Genomic DNA, 17,512 nt, shown 5'->3' with positions numbered 1-17,512 from the left:
ATTTTGTTGTAGTGTGTATTCTCCTTCTGTGACAAAACATGCATCCAAGTGCACTATGATCATACAAATACCATAAAGGAGCTGCCAGCTTATAAAAAAACATAATCTGTGCGTCTCCCTCCCACTTCTTCATCCATCACTTTGCTAAGCGCTGCATCCCATAACTTCCCACATAGGGCTAAAACAAAGACATCACACTACTAACCACTCACCCTACTCGATGTAGCTTGCTACAGATGTTTCAGTGTTTAAATGGTCTATAAATGCTGAAGTTCAATACAATGTGTTATTCTGAACTCTCCTGGAACTTTCCCCATCCAGCCAATAGTCTTAGCCATTTGCATCAAGCCCTGCTCAGCTGAGTTTGTCTTGGAGAGAATAAGAAGCAGCAGGCACATAACCGCTTCAGATATCATGCTCCTACTGGGGTCTTATGACCATGCTTAATTGGACATTGCACTCTTTGTACACTTTATCCAGGGTTTAGTCCCAGTGTTAGAGGCCATTTTGGTGCATGCAGAGCCTCTTATTAAGGAAAGGAAATTATCCAGCAGCTGTACTGGAGCAAGCCAGACTGCAATCAAAAGCAGCTATGATCTAGAGATGGACAACGTCTTTACCAATCACAGACTGTAAACCTGCATAAGACTACTGTGGGCAGATCTAAATGTGAGCGACACTTTAAACAAGCAATCTCTGAAGGGGGCCGACCCAAAGCTGCCAATGGCTGCAGGGGACTGACTGATAGACCGAAAGGTTCATGACAAAAGTTCTTTGGTTGTGCCAGACCCAAAAAGTATAATAGTTTAATAACCAAAACATGTTTGATTTTCCACATTTTCATCTACGGTGCTGACACCGGTCTTAAAGCTGCCCGCCACTCTGCAACATATGCATACATAGTGGAAGGTTTCATTTGCCATTCAGTGGAATGGTAGCCCCATTATTAGCCAAATCCAGTTGCTTATTATTGAGTTCTAGTGTCAAATTTGATATTGGCATGATCTCCAAAACCATAGAAGAGTCTAGGTCCAGCAGCACCAACAAATCCCCTCACGCTGACTGCCAGCACCCCTTCAAATCACAAAGGCCGCTACTCATAGTGTACACAGGTAACATATGAATGATTTACAAAGTCTAGTACATCTAAAGGTTCATGTAATTTCCTGGCCCCAAGCATGCATAATGTGCTGATTGTGTAAACATTGCATTAATAGTCATGCCTAGGGATGAAGGAATAAGCATAAATCAGCATTCCACAGCAACCCCATACATTTAAATGACAAATGATTCAGTTAATGACTTTGAACACATAACAAATATATATCAAATATATACAAATAACATGTGTATGTGTAGATTACAATGCTTGCCATTTGGGAATAGCAGAAAAGACGAGGATGATACATCTGAAATAGACGTCAGCAGCAGAATAACAATTATTTTAATAGGAGCCCTACCTGATAATGAGGTATTGTGTTTTTACCATGTCAACAACTATTAGTGTATCATAGCATAGAGTAACATAACATAGCATCAGTGCCTAATTTGTAAAAAAAAAAACATAGGTGCCAGGGCCCTCGTCAAGTGGACACTGCAGCTTGCAACATCCATTGCCCCTGCCAGCGCTGACAATGACAGTACCAACACGACTACTGTCCATCACACTCTGTGACAATTCAGACTATTCCAGGCCCCCAAAGCTATAAGAATTATCAGAAGACACACATCTCCTGAGGCGGAAGCCGGGAGACCATCCGCTCGTTTTAACTTTTTAATACTTTATTGTGATACTGTGATTTTACTCACCCAATCCCTCTCCCTGGGCACTTATTTGACATCACGAACTAGGCATCCCCGCGCAGCGGATCTTAGCGCTGCCGGGGGATACAAAACTTGTTTGCCGCCATTACCAGAGAGCCCTCAGGCCACGCCCACTACCTCAGGCCACGCCCACCCGCCGAAGGCATTTAAAGACGCGCTAACTGCAAGCGCTAGTCAGAAGACACTCATCTCCTGAGGCGGAAGCCGGGAGACCCTCCGCTCGTTTTAACTTTTTAATACTTTATTGTGATACTGTGATTTTACTCACCCAATCCCTCTCCCTGGGCACTTATTCTTTGACATCACGAACTATGCATCCCCGCGCAGCGGATCTTAGCGCTGCCGCGGGATACAAAACTTGTTTGCCGCCATTACCAGAGAGCCCGCAGGCCACGCCCACTACCTCAGGCCACGCCCACCCGCCGAAGGCATTTATAGACGCGCTGACTACAAGCGCTAGTCAGAAGACACTCATCTCCTGAGGCGGAAGCCGGGAGACCCTTCGCTCATTTTAACTTTTTAATACTTTATTGTAATACTGTGATTTTACTCACCCAATCCCTCTCCCTGGGCACTTATTCTTTGACATCACGAACTAGGCATCTCCGCGCAGCGGATCTTAGCGCTACCGCGGGATACAAAACTTGTTTGCCGCCATTACCAGAGAGCCCGCAGGCCACGCCCACTACCTCAGGCCACGCCCCCCACGCTCCCCCTCTCCTATAAACTATGTGCATGTCCAGGACGCGCAGCGGACGAGCGCAGCGGGCGCGCCGTCTGCGTGCCTAAGGCAAGCCCGTCTGCGCCCGTCCGCGCCGGGACCGGGCCCAGGGCCATGCCTCCTGTTCAGAACCATACTGATAGAAGAAATCGGACCTATTCCAGCCAGGAGCTTCTATCACGAAGACCTTGCGTCACATGTACTCCGATTGATCTACATAAGGAAGGTAAAAATTGTCCATCTTGCTCACATGCTTTCGCGTTCTCACGGATTAGAGCTTTCAATATGCCCCTAAACCAACCTAAGATACCAAGCTATGGAAACTTTACTATTAAAGCAGGTCTAATTAATGTCAGGTCTATGGTCAAACACAATGTTCACACAGCAGAGTTCATTGAAAGCCAAAATATCGATCTTCTATTTATCACTGAGACGTGGGCAGATGAAGCATCTGACGCTGATTTGACCCTTGCGATTCCCGACGGCTTTTCCATCTTTAGAGCCGACAGAAAAATGAAACGCGGGGGGGGATTAGCAATCATAGCTAAAGAAGAATTTAAAATCAAAAGTTCCGATAAAGGAAGCAACCCGGATTGTGAAACTTTGACCTTTCAAATTAAGATTACGAACAACTATACGTTTAACGGCCTACTGATATATAGACCACCTAATGCCAAGACGCCTTTAATTGACCTCTTAAGTCCATTTTTAGAATCAAGTGTGTCGAGCCTTGACTATACAATTTTAGGAGACTTTAATATACACTTGGAGAAAAGTTCCGACCCTAAGGTAATCTCATTTAAAGATGAAATGGCAAACTTGGATTTAGAACAAAAAGTACATTTAATTACGCACTACGCTGGCCATACCTTAGACAGTATCTTTACATCATGTCAGAACCTAATTAACATTGACACGCTCATGATTCCGTGGTCTGATCACAAGATGGTCTCCTTTTCATTAGAAATCGCACAAGATACAGGAAGACCTATCGAAGCCATAAAAAAAAACATATCCTGACTGGTCCAAAGTTCAGCCCCAAGCTTTTATTGACACCCTCTGCTCATCCTATCCAACTCTCGATGTAGACAACAACAAAGCCTGTAAACAATTTAACGAGTGGTTGGAGGATGCAGTCCGACTTACAGTCCCACAAAAGAAAGTCACATTCAAAAGAAAGACCCCTTCACAACCATGGTTCTCAGAAGCTCTGAAGGAACAAAAACAGTCATGTAGAAGAGCAGAAAAGAAGTGGAGATCCAACTACGACGCCCAGCAAAAAAAAGATTATAAAGCAGCTCTAGCCAGCTATAGAAAATTAATAAAAACAGAGAAAAGCAAATACTTCGTTCAAAAAATTAACGAGTCAAAAAACTCCAGTAAAACCCTCTTCTCCACTGTTAAAAAACGTTCAAAAATTGAAAACAGCACCTTAGAATAAATGTCGTTAGATTTTTGTAACACACTAGGTGAATTCTTTGTAAACAAAGTATCTTCAGTTTATGATTCTTTCAAAAGCCATAACATAGACATGGCAGATCAGGCTGATCAGGCTACCTCACAACCTAAAAAATTAGGGGAACAATCAGCTCAACCTACATTGTTCCAATTTAGTAAACCAACAGTAGATCAAATCCAGAAGGAACTACTCACCACTAACTCAGGTAGCCCAATGGACCCTTGCCCACCCAAAATAATGCAAATCGGCGCAGAACAATTGAGCCTGGTTTTAGAAAAATTATTCGCTCAAATACTTGGAACCAATACCTTTCCAGATGACTGGAAAAAGATATCAATCAGACCACTATTAAAAAAATCAAATCTAGACTGTGAGGAACCCGGTAATTATAGACCTATAGCTAGGATTCCTTTTTCTTCCAAGATTTTAGAAAAACTTTTAAACAAACAGCTATCCCGTTATCTAATGGATGGAAACTGGCTAGTCCACTCTCAGTTTGGTTTCCGTGAAGGACATGGAACAGAAACTGCTTTAATTACAGCTATGGAAGAACTTAGGAAAGTGCTGGATAACGGAACGAAGACCGCCTTGATATTACTCGACCTATCGGCGGCCTTCGATACGGTTAGTCACGAGATTCTCCTAACTCGTTTGAAAAAAGCAGAAATACATGATTCAGCATGCACCCTCATCGCATCCTACTTAGTAAACAGAACTTTTTCTGTAGAAGTAGGGGTAGCGAAATCTAAATCCTTTAATTCACCATGCGGGGTCCCACAGGGGTCGTCGCTGAGTCCCACCCTTTTTAACTTATACGTGGCCCCCCTTGCAGAAATCATAAGAAGTTGTGGCTTCACTCCAATATCCTTTGCAGACGACACCCAAATTGTGGTGTCCATCAGCAAGGATGTGGAGGACACAGCAGAAAAATTTCAATTATGCATGATACAGGTTAGCCAATGGATGGAAAGAAATTGTCTAAAGCTTAATGGAGACAAAAGTGAGGTGATGATATTAGGGGGTGACACAAACATCTGGTCTCCCGCTTGGTGGCCTAATGACTTGGGTAGATGCCCTAGTTCATCAGAAAAAGTGAGGAATCTGGGCGTCATTCTTGACACCAATCTATCTTTTGAAGCCCAAGCCAGTAAGCTGTCATCAACACTCTGGTATATTTAACAAGCATTGGAAATGCAATAGGTCTCGCATTAGGAAAGTTTGAGCTATTGGTCTTATAAGTGGCATTTTTTTTATTTATGTGTTGTTTTTTAAAATAGCTAAATTAATAGCTTTGTCATTTACAATGCCAATAGTTATAACTTTCGCAAATGTGACACCTATAGCATTTGTAATGCACCATGTTTTGTATTTACGTGACTTAGATGTATTGATATTACAAATAACAATGGCTTTTAACTTTGTTAAATAAATAATACCTAAAAAAATAGATTGTCATTTATAATGGCAATAGCATAAACTTTAGTAAATAACTTTAGTGAAGATTATGTTCAGTGTATTTTATTGTGACGAAAATCCAAGAACAGAAGTGAAATATTAACATCTTTTTTGACATTTGTAATAAAGCTTGAAACATTGAGAGAACATATTTGAACCAGTGATGCTGTGGTGATGCTGAGTGATGCTGTGGGTGCGCTGAGTGATGCTGTGGTTGAGCTGAGTGATGGTGTGAGAGAGTTGAGGGATGGAGACAACATAGCAGAGCGTTTAGAGGGGCCATAAAAAGAAAGGGTACAGAGAGAGAGAGGGGGTAGGGAGAAGGTAAGAGAGACGGCAGTGACAGTGACGATGCGAGGGAAAAGAGAGATGTCGCCATAGCACCCATCAGCCTGTGCCACCTATATAGACCCACACACCCATATGTAAAACTGCGCCGCATTACTTAGGAACCTGCAGTAATAAACATGTATGTCTATAATGCTTGCACATATAGAGAGAGCGTTTCATACGAGACCTGGTGTTTGAAAGCACCTTAATAATTTATCAATAAAATAGGCATTGTAAAATAACAGATGTTGCTTTTACCACTCACTTTACCAACCTCAGAAGGATGACAGGCTCGGTCGGCATTGCCAGGATTTCAAATGGCGACTTTCAGATCACTATATTTGCCAGCAGGGAGTATTCAACTCGCTGTGCTATCTTGCAGACAGCAAGCCAATAAAGCAATGAGCTATACCCAGCCCAGTGGGAAAATGTGACTTTCAGCATTTTCTATGAAAAGTTTATTTCCGTCAGTCATCACCCAATCCATAATTCCGTTATTTAATTAAAAGTGCTGCACCCAGACACTTTAGGAATGTTAACCAGTCATCTTCAGTCGTTTATTGCTGTAGTCCGGCATATAAAGAAGCGACAATGTTGCCCAAGATGAATAAACCTCCCCCAGTGGAAAGATCTTTGTCCTGAGCAGGAAACAAAAAACGCACGGCCTGATGCACACAAGAGTTTTGCAGTCGTAAAATTTGTAATTTGGAAAATTAAAGGCTTTATACACAGCCCTAAATCGCAATGTACGTAAGGTTCATTACAAGACGTAAATAAATGTCTTTGTGACTCACAATGCGTTCTTTGACACATAATATGGATTGATAGGGAAAGGTGGCATAAACTGGGCGTCCCTACTGATTCGAAAATCTTTAATGGGTGTTGGTTCCCCCCCACCAAAACTGGGGGTGCCCATTCACAAAGTGGTCCATGTCTGCGAGCGCCACTTGCATTTTTAAATGTGAGGGTGTGGGGACAGGGGGAAGCATACAGGGGACCCCCAAATGCGCTTCACTTCACTCCCAGGGGCAGAGGCTGAAATCCATAAAATAAAAGAGCATTTTGCGACTGTGACCGCAGGGACGGGGTATGCTGTCCCTCGCAGGCCTCCGTCCCGCCCAGCCCTTTCAGTAGGGTTCAGACTCAATCTGCTGGTGTTGCTGCTTGGGGATTCCGCTTTGCAAACCTGTTGGCAGCTGTGCAAGGCCTTGTTGCACGTCGTCTTGGGCGGGGCCCCACTCGCTGAAGTTTAAACCACCGCCGAGTGAGGCACATGAAATGAGATCTGCTTTTTTACACTGATTTTTAACTGAAAGAGGTGCCACATAATTATAGCATAATTTTTCTTTCTTTGCTGCATAAACAAGTCAACTCTGCCACATAGAAAGAAAGAAAGAAAGAAAGAGAGAGAGAGAGAGAGAAAGGGGAAGGGAGAGAAAGGGGGAGGGAGAGAGGGGGGGAGAGGCGAGAGAGAGGGAGAGAGGGGGAAAGAGAAAGAGAAGGAGAGAGAGAGAGAAAGGAGAGAGGAGAGAGAGGGGGGAGAGAAAGGCGAGAGAAAGGAGAGAGCGAGAGAGAGGGGGGAAAGAGAAAGATAGAGCGAGAGAGAGGGAGATAGAGAGAGGGGGAAAGAGATGGAGAGATGGAGAGAGAGAGAGAGAGAGAGGGGAGAGAGAGAGAGAGAGAGGGGGGAGAGAGAGATGGAGAGAGAGAGAGTGGAGAGAGAGAGAGAAAGGAAAGAGAGAGAGAGTGGAGAGAGAGAGAGAGTGGAGAGAGAGAGAGAGAAAGGAGAGCGAGAGAGAGAGGGGGGAGAGCGAGATGGAGAAAGAGAAAGGAGAGAGAGAGAGAGAAAGGAGAGACAGAGAGAGTGAATGCGCCCTGGTGGGAGCTGCAGCCTTCGCACTATTTCTAAAGAATCTCGTAATGTCATTTTAATTTTCTTCCCTATCTATAGAGTTATTTTGAGTATTTCCCTCGTTTTTTCTATTCCGGTATTTTTAGCTGGGAATATTTTTCTATTCGTGGAGGAAGAAAGAGCTGGCGGGGATGGGTGGGGGGAGGGCGGTGAGGAGAGATGGGGAGGGAAGTGGAGAGACATGGAGGAAGAGGAGGATGAGAGAGAAGCAGACAGACAGACGGAGCGGAGACGGGAGAGAGGAGGGGTGAACACGAGAGGAGACAGAGGGGTGGACGCGGGTTCAAAGGGGGGGGCAAGTGGACAGGCCCAGGAGGTGGACACTGGAGACAGCGGGAAAGAAAAGGGGAGAAAGGACAGAGCGAGAGAGAAAAGATGGAACGGATAGTGGGGGGGGCTAGACCCCATAACTGAGGGTACAGAGTGCGTAGTTACAAGCAGAGGGACGAGAAGTAGGTTAAAGGTGGGGAGAGTAAGTGGGCACAGCCATTTATAACAAAATAATAAACATTGATTAAAATAGAAGGAGACGCGGCAGAGGGCAGAGTATCAGCAGCCACGCCCCCATTTCACTCCTTTAGGATATCATCATCATCCTCGCAAGTAGCACTGTGGGGAGCTATGAGAGAAGGCGCTGAAGACTACTTGAACAGAATGGAGCCACTTAATCAGACAAAAAAGGATCACCCATGGAGCAAGAAATAAGAACAAAGGGGTTTTGACGACAGTCCCCCATGTGGACATCACCCTGAATCAAGCAAGGTCAGGTATTAAAGATATTACGACCCTATGGGCTGGTAGCGGATCCCCACTTGCTGCCCTGGATGCATTGAACATACAAACCAAATGGTTTCCTTTTCAAAACCACAAACGCACATTTTAAATGAAACTCTTTTCACACGTCTATTAGGTTTCACTGTTATTTATTCACACTCTTCGTTTGTCTTACTTTTGTTGATCAAAATTCTGTGTTTACTCTAGTGATGTTACTGAATATTCTATCAATATATCAAATAATTGCTAACTGCGTATGCCTGTACCCAATGCATATTTCAAGGGTCTCTACCATAAAATAAGGAAACATAATAGGTAAATATCAGCACCTAAGAATTCCAATGAGTAGCATAATCCAATACAAGTGTGTCGGGGTGAGCCTGAACAAAGTTAATATTAGCTAAATCTGGGCATAAAAATACAGCTGATGTTTTTGAAATGACATGCACTCCCTATGCTGAGCTATGCTCGGACGTACATACATAACTACCCAGATGGTCTCGCCACCATGATACTGCGTGAGTTTAAAACCTTACAATCTTAATCCCAATGTAAGAACCGTGAACACGTCATGGTCGGCATAGTTAGCTAGTTAGGGCTAGTTCAGCTATCTGAGGCCTAAACATCTGTTCTGAGTAGGTAGAGGCCTTGCTCTGCTACCTACTGCACAATACACTGGGCTCTGTGTTCATCGAGGGGTAGCTCTGCTGTGGGACACCCTGTAGCAGACACAAAAGCGTAACGTTATTACCAATGTAGCGCGACAGTAAAACATAACATTACAAAAGCGCAAAATTAACAAAACAAGGAAGAAAGCAACAAAGGGAAAGAGTAACACGAGAACGAAGGATAGGACAAAGGATAGGATAAATGGCAGATTTAAACAAATGCCGAAGAAATGCGAGAAAAAATAAAAACCAGAATCAACAAAAAAAAAAGGAGAAACACGAGAGACGGCCTGCGGCCGTCAAAGTGAAAGTGGGGGAGGAGAAATGCGATAAATGGCAGATTTAAACAAATGCCGAAGAAATGCGAGAAAAAATAAAAACCAGAATCAACAAAAAAAAAAAGGAGAAACACGAGAGACGGCCTGCGGCCGTCAAAGTGAAAGTGGGGAAGGAGAAATGCGACACGGCGGGAGGGGGCGGAGCAGGGAGAGCGGCATGAGGGTGTGAAGCAGCAGGGGCCTTTGAAGTAAAGCTAAGCTTCACTTCAAAGGTGTGGGAGGAGTGCGGCTGAGGGAACAGATGGCGATTTGATGATGTGCTTGCGCATTGACCTAAAAGCGCACGGGCACAGCACCAAATCGCCACAGTTAGTTAAACTCTGTTTAAAGCCCTATAGTCTCGCTCCGCTCAATGCGCATGCGCATTGATAGGTCACGAGACCTAAAAAATGATAAAAAAGATACTGCCTTATCTACCACAGGATTCGCGTAAGACAGTAGTGACAGCTTTAGCTTTGTCAAGACTGGATTACGGAAATGGTCTATATGCCGGAGCCAGGACAAAAATCATAACTAAATTACAACGTCTGCAAAACGCAGCAGCCAGACTGGTTTTAGGCATACCTAAGTTTGAACCAATCAGTCACAATCTAAAAACACTACATTGGCTGCCAATTGAAAAAAGGGTGGCATTTAAATCACTCTGCCTGACCTACAAGACACTTCAGGGAACAGGATCACAATTTTTGAGATCTCATTTAAAAATATATGAACCAACGAGACTTCTCAGATCCGGCCAATTAAAGCTAATTAGTGTCCCCAGATTTAGACGAGCTAACTGGGGTGGAAGAAGCTTCCTTGTACATGCGGCACGAACCTGGAATAAGCTGCCTCTCGCCATAAAAACTTGCCCATCTCTGGAATCCTTCAGAAAAGAAGTAAAAACCTGGCTATTCTCTGTACCACTCTAGAAACCGTTACCAAGAGATGAGGATCTGTCATAGCGCCAAGACGCCCACGGGCATTCGCGCGCTCTACAAGTTGACAAATCAATCAATCAATTGCTTAGATGGCAGGTATTAATCATTGTTAATGTATCCTGAATGAATAAACAGCTTTTGTTGTGTTCATACCTAAGTTAAGCAGACAGCGCCACCATGTGGCAGACTGTCATAAGCACTGGTGCTGACTATTAAGTGCCAGTGCCGAGCATTGGAAACCACTGGCTCAAATTAAGCACTGCTAGAATACTATAACAAATACAATATATACTGTATTTGATGATGCACCCGCTTTAAGTACTTTGCATAGGAGATATTAGGCCACCGAAACGTAGGTCATACAGTGCTTTAGTACAATACAGTGGCAGATTTGCACTTTGTAGACCTTGTACCTGTGGGAGGTAAATGGTCCTTGTTTATTGTTAACGTTCATCGATCTGATTAACTCCGTCCGGCGACCTGCCAAACAGTCATTTTGCTGTCATGCTTATCTCCTTAATGACTATGGCGGCCTTGATCATTTATATGGGTGCTTCGATAGCGAACCTTTGTACTGTGAAACTACTGGTCTTCCAGGATGAAAGGGGAATGATGTGGACAGAGACTGTGTTTCATTGTGGTTCAACAGCGAATTACAGGGCCCATCCGTTCTTGGTCTTCGGTTGGCATGTAGACCCTTTCTTAACATGGTGCAGTTTGCTATACCTTCTATTCCTGTACCTTCTAACTCTGACAAGCTCCTCTGCCTTGAATTTCAATATATCGCTACGGTAAATATATGTGGATTCAAGTAAAGTAAACCAATACAAACTTACCTTCAAAATATCGAATTTCAAATATAGAATTACCAAAATATTAAAGTCAAAATATAGAATGGACAAAATATCGAATGGACAGAATATAGTGGTGAAAAATATCGAATTGAAGGTAAGTAATTTAATATTGAATAGTAATTTTTACCCCTATGCTATCCAACGCTTTCCCTACTGTTGCACTCTCTGGAGTGGGAATAGTAATTTTTACCCCTACGCTATCCTATGCGTTCCCTACTGTTGCACTCTGTGGAGTGGTAATAGTAATTTTTACCCCTATGCTATCCAACGCTTTCCCCACTGTTGCACTCACTGGATTGGTAATAGTAAATGTTATATTTATTATTTCATTAAATTTAAATTACTTTTAAGACATTTAAAAAAATGCAACATTTTGTCTAACTATATTTTTTAAAACTATCTTTAAAACTATATTTTTGATCCGATATTTCTGTACTTATCTGTTTGTAGATAGGAATTCGATATTTTTGCATTCTATATTTTTTCTTCTATATTTTGGTAATTCTATATTTGTGAATTCGATATTATGTCAGTGATCCCATTATCACACCCTAGACAGAGACTCTTCTTAGGCAAATCAGTACTGACCCTGCTTCTCATGGGTAGAGTCCATTTGAACTTCAGGGCAAAGCCCCCATTATTTTTCATCACCCATACCATTCTAGACGGAGATCCTTCTTATACAAATCATTACTGACCCTGCTCCTCATTGGAGCGACTAGACAAAAAAGAGTCAAAACAGTGGGACAAGGATCAGAATGGCGGTGAGTGCTAAACACTGCCCAGCTATTTCACAATAGGGCAGAAGGGAAGGCAAAGCAGAGAAAGTTACTCTGGATTTCTAAGTGTAGTTGAACAGTGTGTCTGAACAAGTTTATGAGCCGGCAGAAAACCTGAACAACCTAGGTTTGGCGAAGGAGAATGACCAAAAAGACAATCCTATGTAACAACGTATAATTCACAACAAGGAAGTGATATATTTTCCTGGTTGTGACTTACTCATTGCTAATACTGCATGGGCTGGTTGTAGAAGGGAATGGAGTGCAGGCATGTATCTTTATCAGATATTTAGCCAGATGCCAACATAATGAGAAAAACGTTCTGAGTAGCTAGTCTCTGATACAGAATTAGGCAAACTTGTAGCACACTTATGTGGCAGATATAAAAGCCCCTAACACCACCAGAGTGTCACTTTTTTGATGCTTCTGTGGCGTTGCACCATTCCCCATATTTACAAGGTGGCGCTAATCCACTTAGCGTGGCTTACGGCCACCTTATAAATATATCCCCTTACCACCGCGTGTGCTGTGGCAAAGGGGCAGGCAATGGGGGTTGCTGTGGGCATTCTATCACAACTCCCATTGCCTTTTGACACTTCCCCAGATTTACAACAACAAAAACTAAGGTCAGGTAATACCTGGTCTTAGAATGACAATGCGAGGAGCAATTATTAATCTCCTTGTTTTATGCTCTTACCGCACACATAAAAAGAGCCAATCGCCATTATTGATTGTTTATCTGCTAAATGGTGTACCTTCTGCACATAAACAATTGTTGCAAGGGTGCCAGCGCTTGCGCTAGGCAGCTTTTTTAGTGCCAGCGCTAGGGGAAACTCAGGGGGCGCAGTTGCCAATGTGATGTAACATTGCACTCTGGCACTTTCTTGTAACTGTACCCCTATGTGTCCAATAAGTGAGTGTGGACCTTTTAGCATGGAGATACAATACAGACACAAAATGAAGTTGGACCTGTATATAAAGGATATATGACGTTACAACGCATGCTTTTACAACGCATGCTTTTACAACGCAGTTTTTACAATGCATACTTTTACAACGCATAATGCTTTTAGGCGCTGGATAGTGAATAGTTTAATTTACTATTCCAACTCCAGTCCCCGTGGATAGTAGGGAAGGTTATTGGATAGTAAATTAACCTATTCCCTATCCTAGAGCGCCCCCCAGAGCAATGCGTTGTAATAGTTTGCGTTGTAAAAGTTGCGTTGTAATGGTATGTCGTTGTAAAAGTTTCGTTGTAATGGCTCTATACCGTATATAAATCCAAAGGCGATGCCAGTCCGGATGTTGATATTCAGTGTGTTGGAGTAGCTGCAGGATGTGTTTAATGAAGGAACCTGCAGGGTTTTCTGCGCTGAATTAAACTGATGCCCGTTGAGCCTACAATAAAGCAAGACGACTGCTCAACACATTTACAGATATTGCTTGAGGTTGAGCACGATGCCAAAGTTGGTATCTGAAAAGCTTCAAGAGCATAAAAGACCTCTGATCACTGGGGATATTGAGAAATCCAAACAAGTTGGCAATTTCCCAACGTATACGCATCACAGTATTTCTTGTTAAAATGTTTGAGAAATAAAGATTAATAATCTTCAAAAGGGCTATGCAATAACCATGAAAAAAGTTTTCTCAAGGTGGCTGCTGTCATGTTTGGTTTTATGTAAGTTGATGAAAAAGAGAGTTAATTTTGGTTGGTATGAACAGAAGCAGCAACGTTATGACACTGAAAACATACTTTTTCTTTGCTTACATTGTATAATGACCTATCCTTATCATTTAGGTAGATATGAAACGTAACACACGTGTAGAGCCCCTCGCTCTCACATTGAGGCTTGACAAGGTCTGACATTTCTTGTGCGTAATAAATACAAAAATCCAGTCCTCCATCAGGTCAACAATATGCTTTTAATCTGAGAACTTATTTTTGCAAGTTGTAGCAAGTAGAGTTTGTGGAAAATCAGAAGTGGGTATTAAGTTCCTTAGGTATGTTTTGGGGCCGGGAGGGTTTCCTTTCAGAAATGCTGAATGAATGTGGGGCATGTATCACTTCCTAATTGCTAGTAACTCAAGCTTTCCATTTAATGTAGGCATTTTAAGATGCTTACAGTGTCGTCTAAACAGAGCCTAACTTTTTTTAATGTATGACAATGCAAGGAACAACTTTTGTGAGCCATTAGTGTTGTTGGAACTCGTATGTAGGCTCCTGTTTGCAGGACAAGTTAGGTTGTCAATTGATTTGCACCTTCTTTTTAAAATAAGAGGCTGATAATAATGTTGTTCCCCCAAATATAAAATGGCATATTGTAGGTATTTATCATGAAATTATGGTTGGTTGGCTCTAGAACAAAGTGCAAAGATGGAGTCCAATATAGCCCTGTAAGCTTAAAGTACTACAAGAGATAGGTCAATAGACGAACTTGCTGGTGCTTGTCTGTTCTCCATGCAAACGTAATGTTTTATGCACAGCAGTCAATGCTTGTTAATTGCAGGGTAATCTACATCCACCTAAAATTACTTTTTAGCCAACATTTAGATTTCATTCTCAACATTGACCCATACCAGAACACAGGGAGGTTGTCTGATCAGTGGGGTGACGTGAGCAAACCTGTTGCCTAATAAGTGCCTTCATCTATGAGTAGGACCTGAACATCAGGTAGATAAAGAATGCATTGCCAAAAGGCAGGTATGAGACTATCCTAATTGCTGCCTATGTCAGAGTGATATACTTTGCAGATGTATGAGAGTTTGTTTATTTAATTTATTTAAAGAATTATAATACGCAAAGTGACCCCAAACATCATCTCTCCACAGGAGGATTTGTGTATAACAGTTTTCAAGATCACTAATGCTCTACATGAAATAATTAACATGATCTCCTTTCCAGATTGTGTACTTCACTGCGACGTTCCCCTTCATCATGCTGTTGATATTGCTAATCCGCGGAGTCACTCTGCCGGGAGCCGGGGCCGGCATCATGTTCTTCCTGTATCCCGACATCACACGGTTGGCAGATCCGCAGGTAAGCAGTGGGTAATTTCCACTGTTGTTATAAAAGTGCATGTTCTTTCCAGAGATCAGATGGAGAATCTAGAGGACTTGTGCTAGAATATAAAGAAAAGAAATCGAGGCTTGTTCAAGGGCAGGCGAAAAAAGCAGCCACTTCTGATTTCATAAATTGCAAAGGGGATGCCAGTGCTGAGGGATGATGTTACGTTGGCAAATTGACTCTTTTCCCTTCAAGGGCAAGCGCCCTGGTAGCTGCGTTAAGTGAAATGTAAAATCCCTTGCTGACACTTGGCATCGGCAGTGATACACAAAAAGGCCTAAGCCCTGTGGTATGGATGGGGCGCACTGCCAAAGGTCAGACACTGTCTGAAATAGGATACTGTACTAACGATGTGGATGAATACTTATCTTTGGGGGTGTTTGATCAGAGAAGTGACGGGCCGTTTGAACTTGCATCTGTGCATAACTCACCCAACTCTTTATGCTTGTACGAATGAAAACTTACCCAGCAATCAATGGACAATTAACAATCTGCCAACACCATTAAGCTACGAAATGCAAGCTGATCTTTTTTATTGGCCAGCCTGTCGCGGATGACACTTGAGCTCTAAATGGATCCTGCTAGAGAAGGGAGATTTATAATACATTGGTCTTCCAAGGTTCAGCTACGAGGTAGTTATTCAGATATTGAAGGGGCACCGGATACAGAGGCCTCATTAGTGCATAAAGTGGAAAAATGGGTGCATGTTATTCTGTATTGATTACTCTATTTAAAAGCTGTAAAAAGTCTGCATTTAAATCGAACATATTTGTTACAAATGAACTCATCATGAAAAAATCTCTGAAAGTTTAAGTAAACCTCAAACTCCCTTATAATAAGTAGTCTAGGCTTATTGTCATCAAAGCTAGATTGTAATGGAAATGTCAAACAATAAAGTCAGATGAAATTATCATAAGATCTCTCAGCCCAATGAGCTAATACTCATCCTTCTGGCTTGATTGCCCCAGACTAGACCCAATGTCCCACTTTTCAGCATAAATAGTGGGATATATGTGTACCGTCACACCCCAAGTGGAGCTGCCTGATCCTACTATAGATGCCACCAAACATGTTTAAAATACTAAAGGGCATATTTACAAGGGCATTGCGCCCCGAGAGTGCTACTTTTTCCGATGCTCCGATGGCGCTGTGCCCTGTGTCATATTTAAAAGGTGACGCTGAGCCACTTTGCATGGCTTAATGCCGGTCTTGTAAATAGTATCCTCCTCGATGCAGTTTTTTGCCGCAAAGGGGCATACAATGACACTGCTCCAGATTTACAAGGATCTGTAAATCTGAGGCAGCTCCAAAAACGTACGCCTCCCCACGGGAGGTGTAAGAGTAGCGCAATAAGGAGATATCCTTTTATTTCTCCTCTTTTTGCTCTTGCTATGCGTGCTGCATTTTGCAGCACACATAGAAGGAGAAAAACACCATTGATGATTGCTTTTGTGCAGGAAAGTGTCTCTTCCTGCACAACTACAATCATGCCTGCAACGCAGGCACCCTTGCACCATGGTGCAAGAGTACCTATGCTGACACTAGGCTCCTTTTTTTGCGCCGGTGCAGGGTTAAGTACAAGAATGGACCGTATTGTCATACATACGGCAAATTCTATCACTTAAAAAATTACGCAGCTCGGCGCAGCAAAATTGCCTCCCTACATCCCCCCCTTTGGTGGAATATACTATTCTATCCTTCTGGTTCAGGTGTGACCACAGAAAGCCTCATCCACTGCAAATGAGAAAGAGCTTGTTATATTATTGCTACTCCTGCAATCTGTCTACAATCAAATGTGATGCTAAACCTAAGACATAGTAAGGCAACGCAAGTAAGCACTTTTTACAGTGGTCAAAGGGCGTGTGATGTCACTTCACTACCTCTTGCTTTGTTGTGAATTTAAATGTACCTGCACAACGTAAACGACTGGAACCAACTTTCCATGCAAAATTGGGCTGAGCCAACAGCTGTTGTACCATTCGTGAGGCCAAACCCAATCAATTTCCAATGGAGCACAATTAATCCTTAGAAGATAGAAGACTTCTGTCTTTTACGAGGTCCAAAGGACCTGAAGCTCTTTTCCCAAGTTTTTAACAGACTGACACATTCTTCTCTTTACTTCATGAAAACAAAAAGATGTCAACATAATGCAATACACAACTTTTCTCTGCTTGATTCTTGATTGAGGACAACCATTCAAAAATGTACTATTTTCTTCAGAGAAGACGCACGGTACTGAGAATCCCATGGCCATAGTTCAGTCCACAAACCACTTGTCCACAGGTTCCACTTCTAGCACTTAGGGATATGAAGCTGCATCTATGGAAACCTGACAGCTAATTTGATTTTGCACTTTGTAATTTGCATTGTCAGTTTCAGAACACGTCAAACCAGGGACTGCATGGAATCAAGGT

General features: G+C 42.6%; 1 protein-coding gene across 1 annotated transcript in view; it reads left to right on the top strand.

The window, feature by feature from the left end:
• Positions 1-17,512, top strand: part of LOC144782385 (sodium- and chloride-dependent taurine transporter-like) — a 300,110-nt gene that overhangs the window by 114,618 nt on the left and 167,980 nt on the right. Inside the window, exon 5 of the mRNA XM_078661712.1 lies at positions 14,937-15,071. Coding sequence (XP_078517838.1) covers positions 14,937-15,071 — 135 coding nt within the window. The remainder of the gene's footprint in view (positions 1-14,936; positions 15,072-17,512) is intronic.

Source organism: Lissotriton helveticus, chromosome 9 (assembly GCF_964261635.1).
Source record: "Lissotriton helveticus chromosome 9, aLisHel1.1, whole genome shotgun sequence".
NCBI classification, from domain to species: Eukaryota; Metazoa; Chordata; class Amphibia; order Caudata; family Salamandridae; genus Lissotriton; species Lissotriton helveticus.
This window is presented reverse-complemented; position numbering and strand designations above follow the sequence as displayed.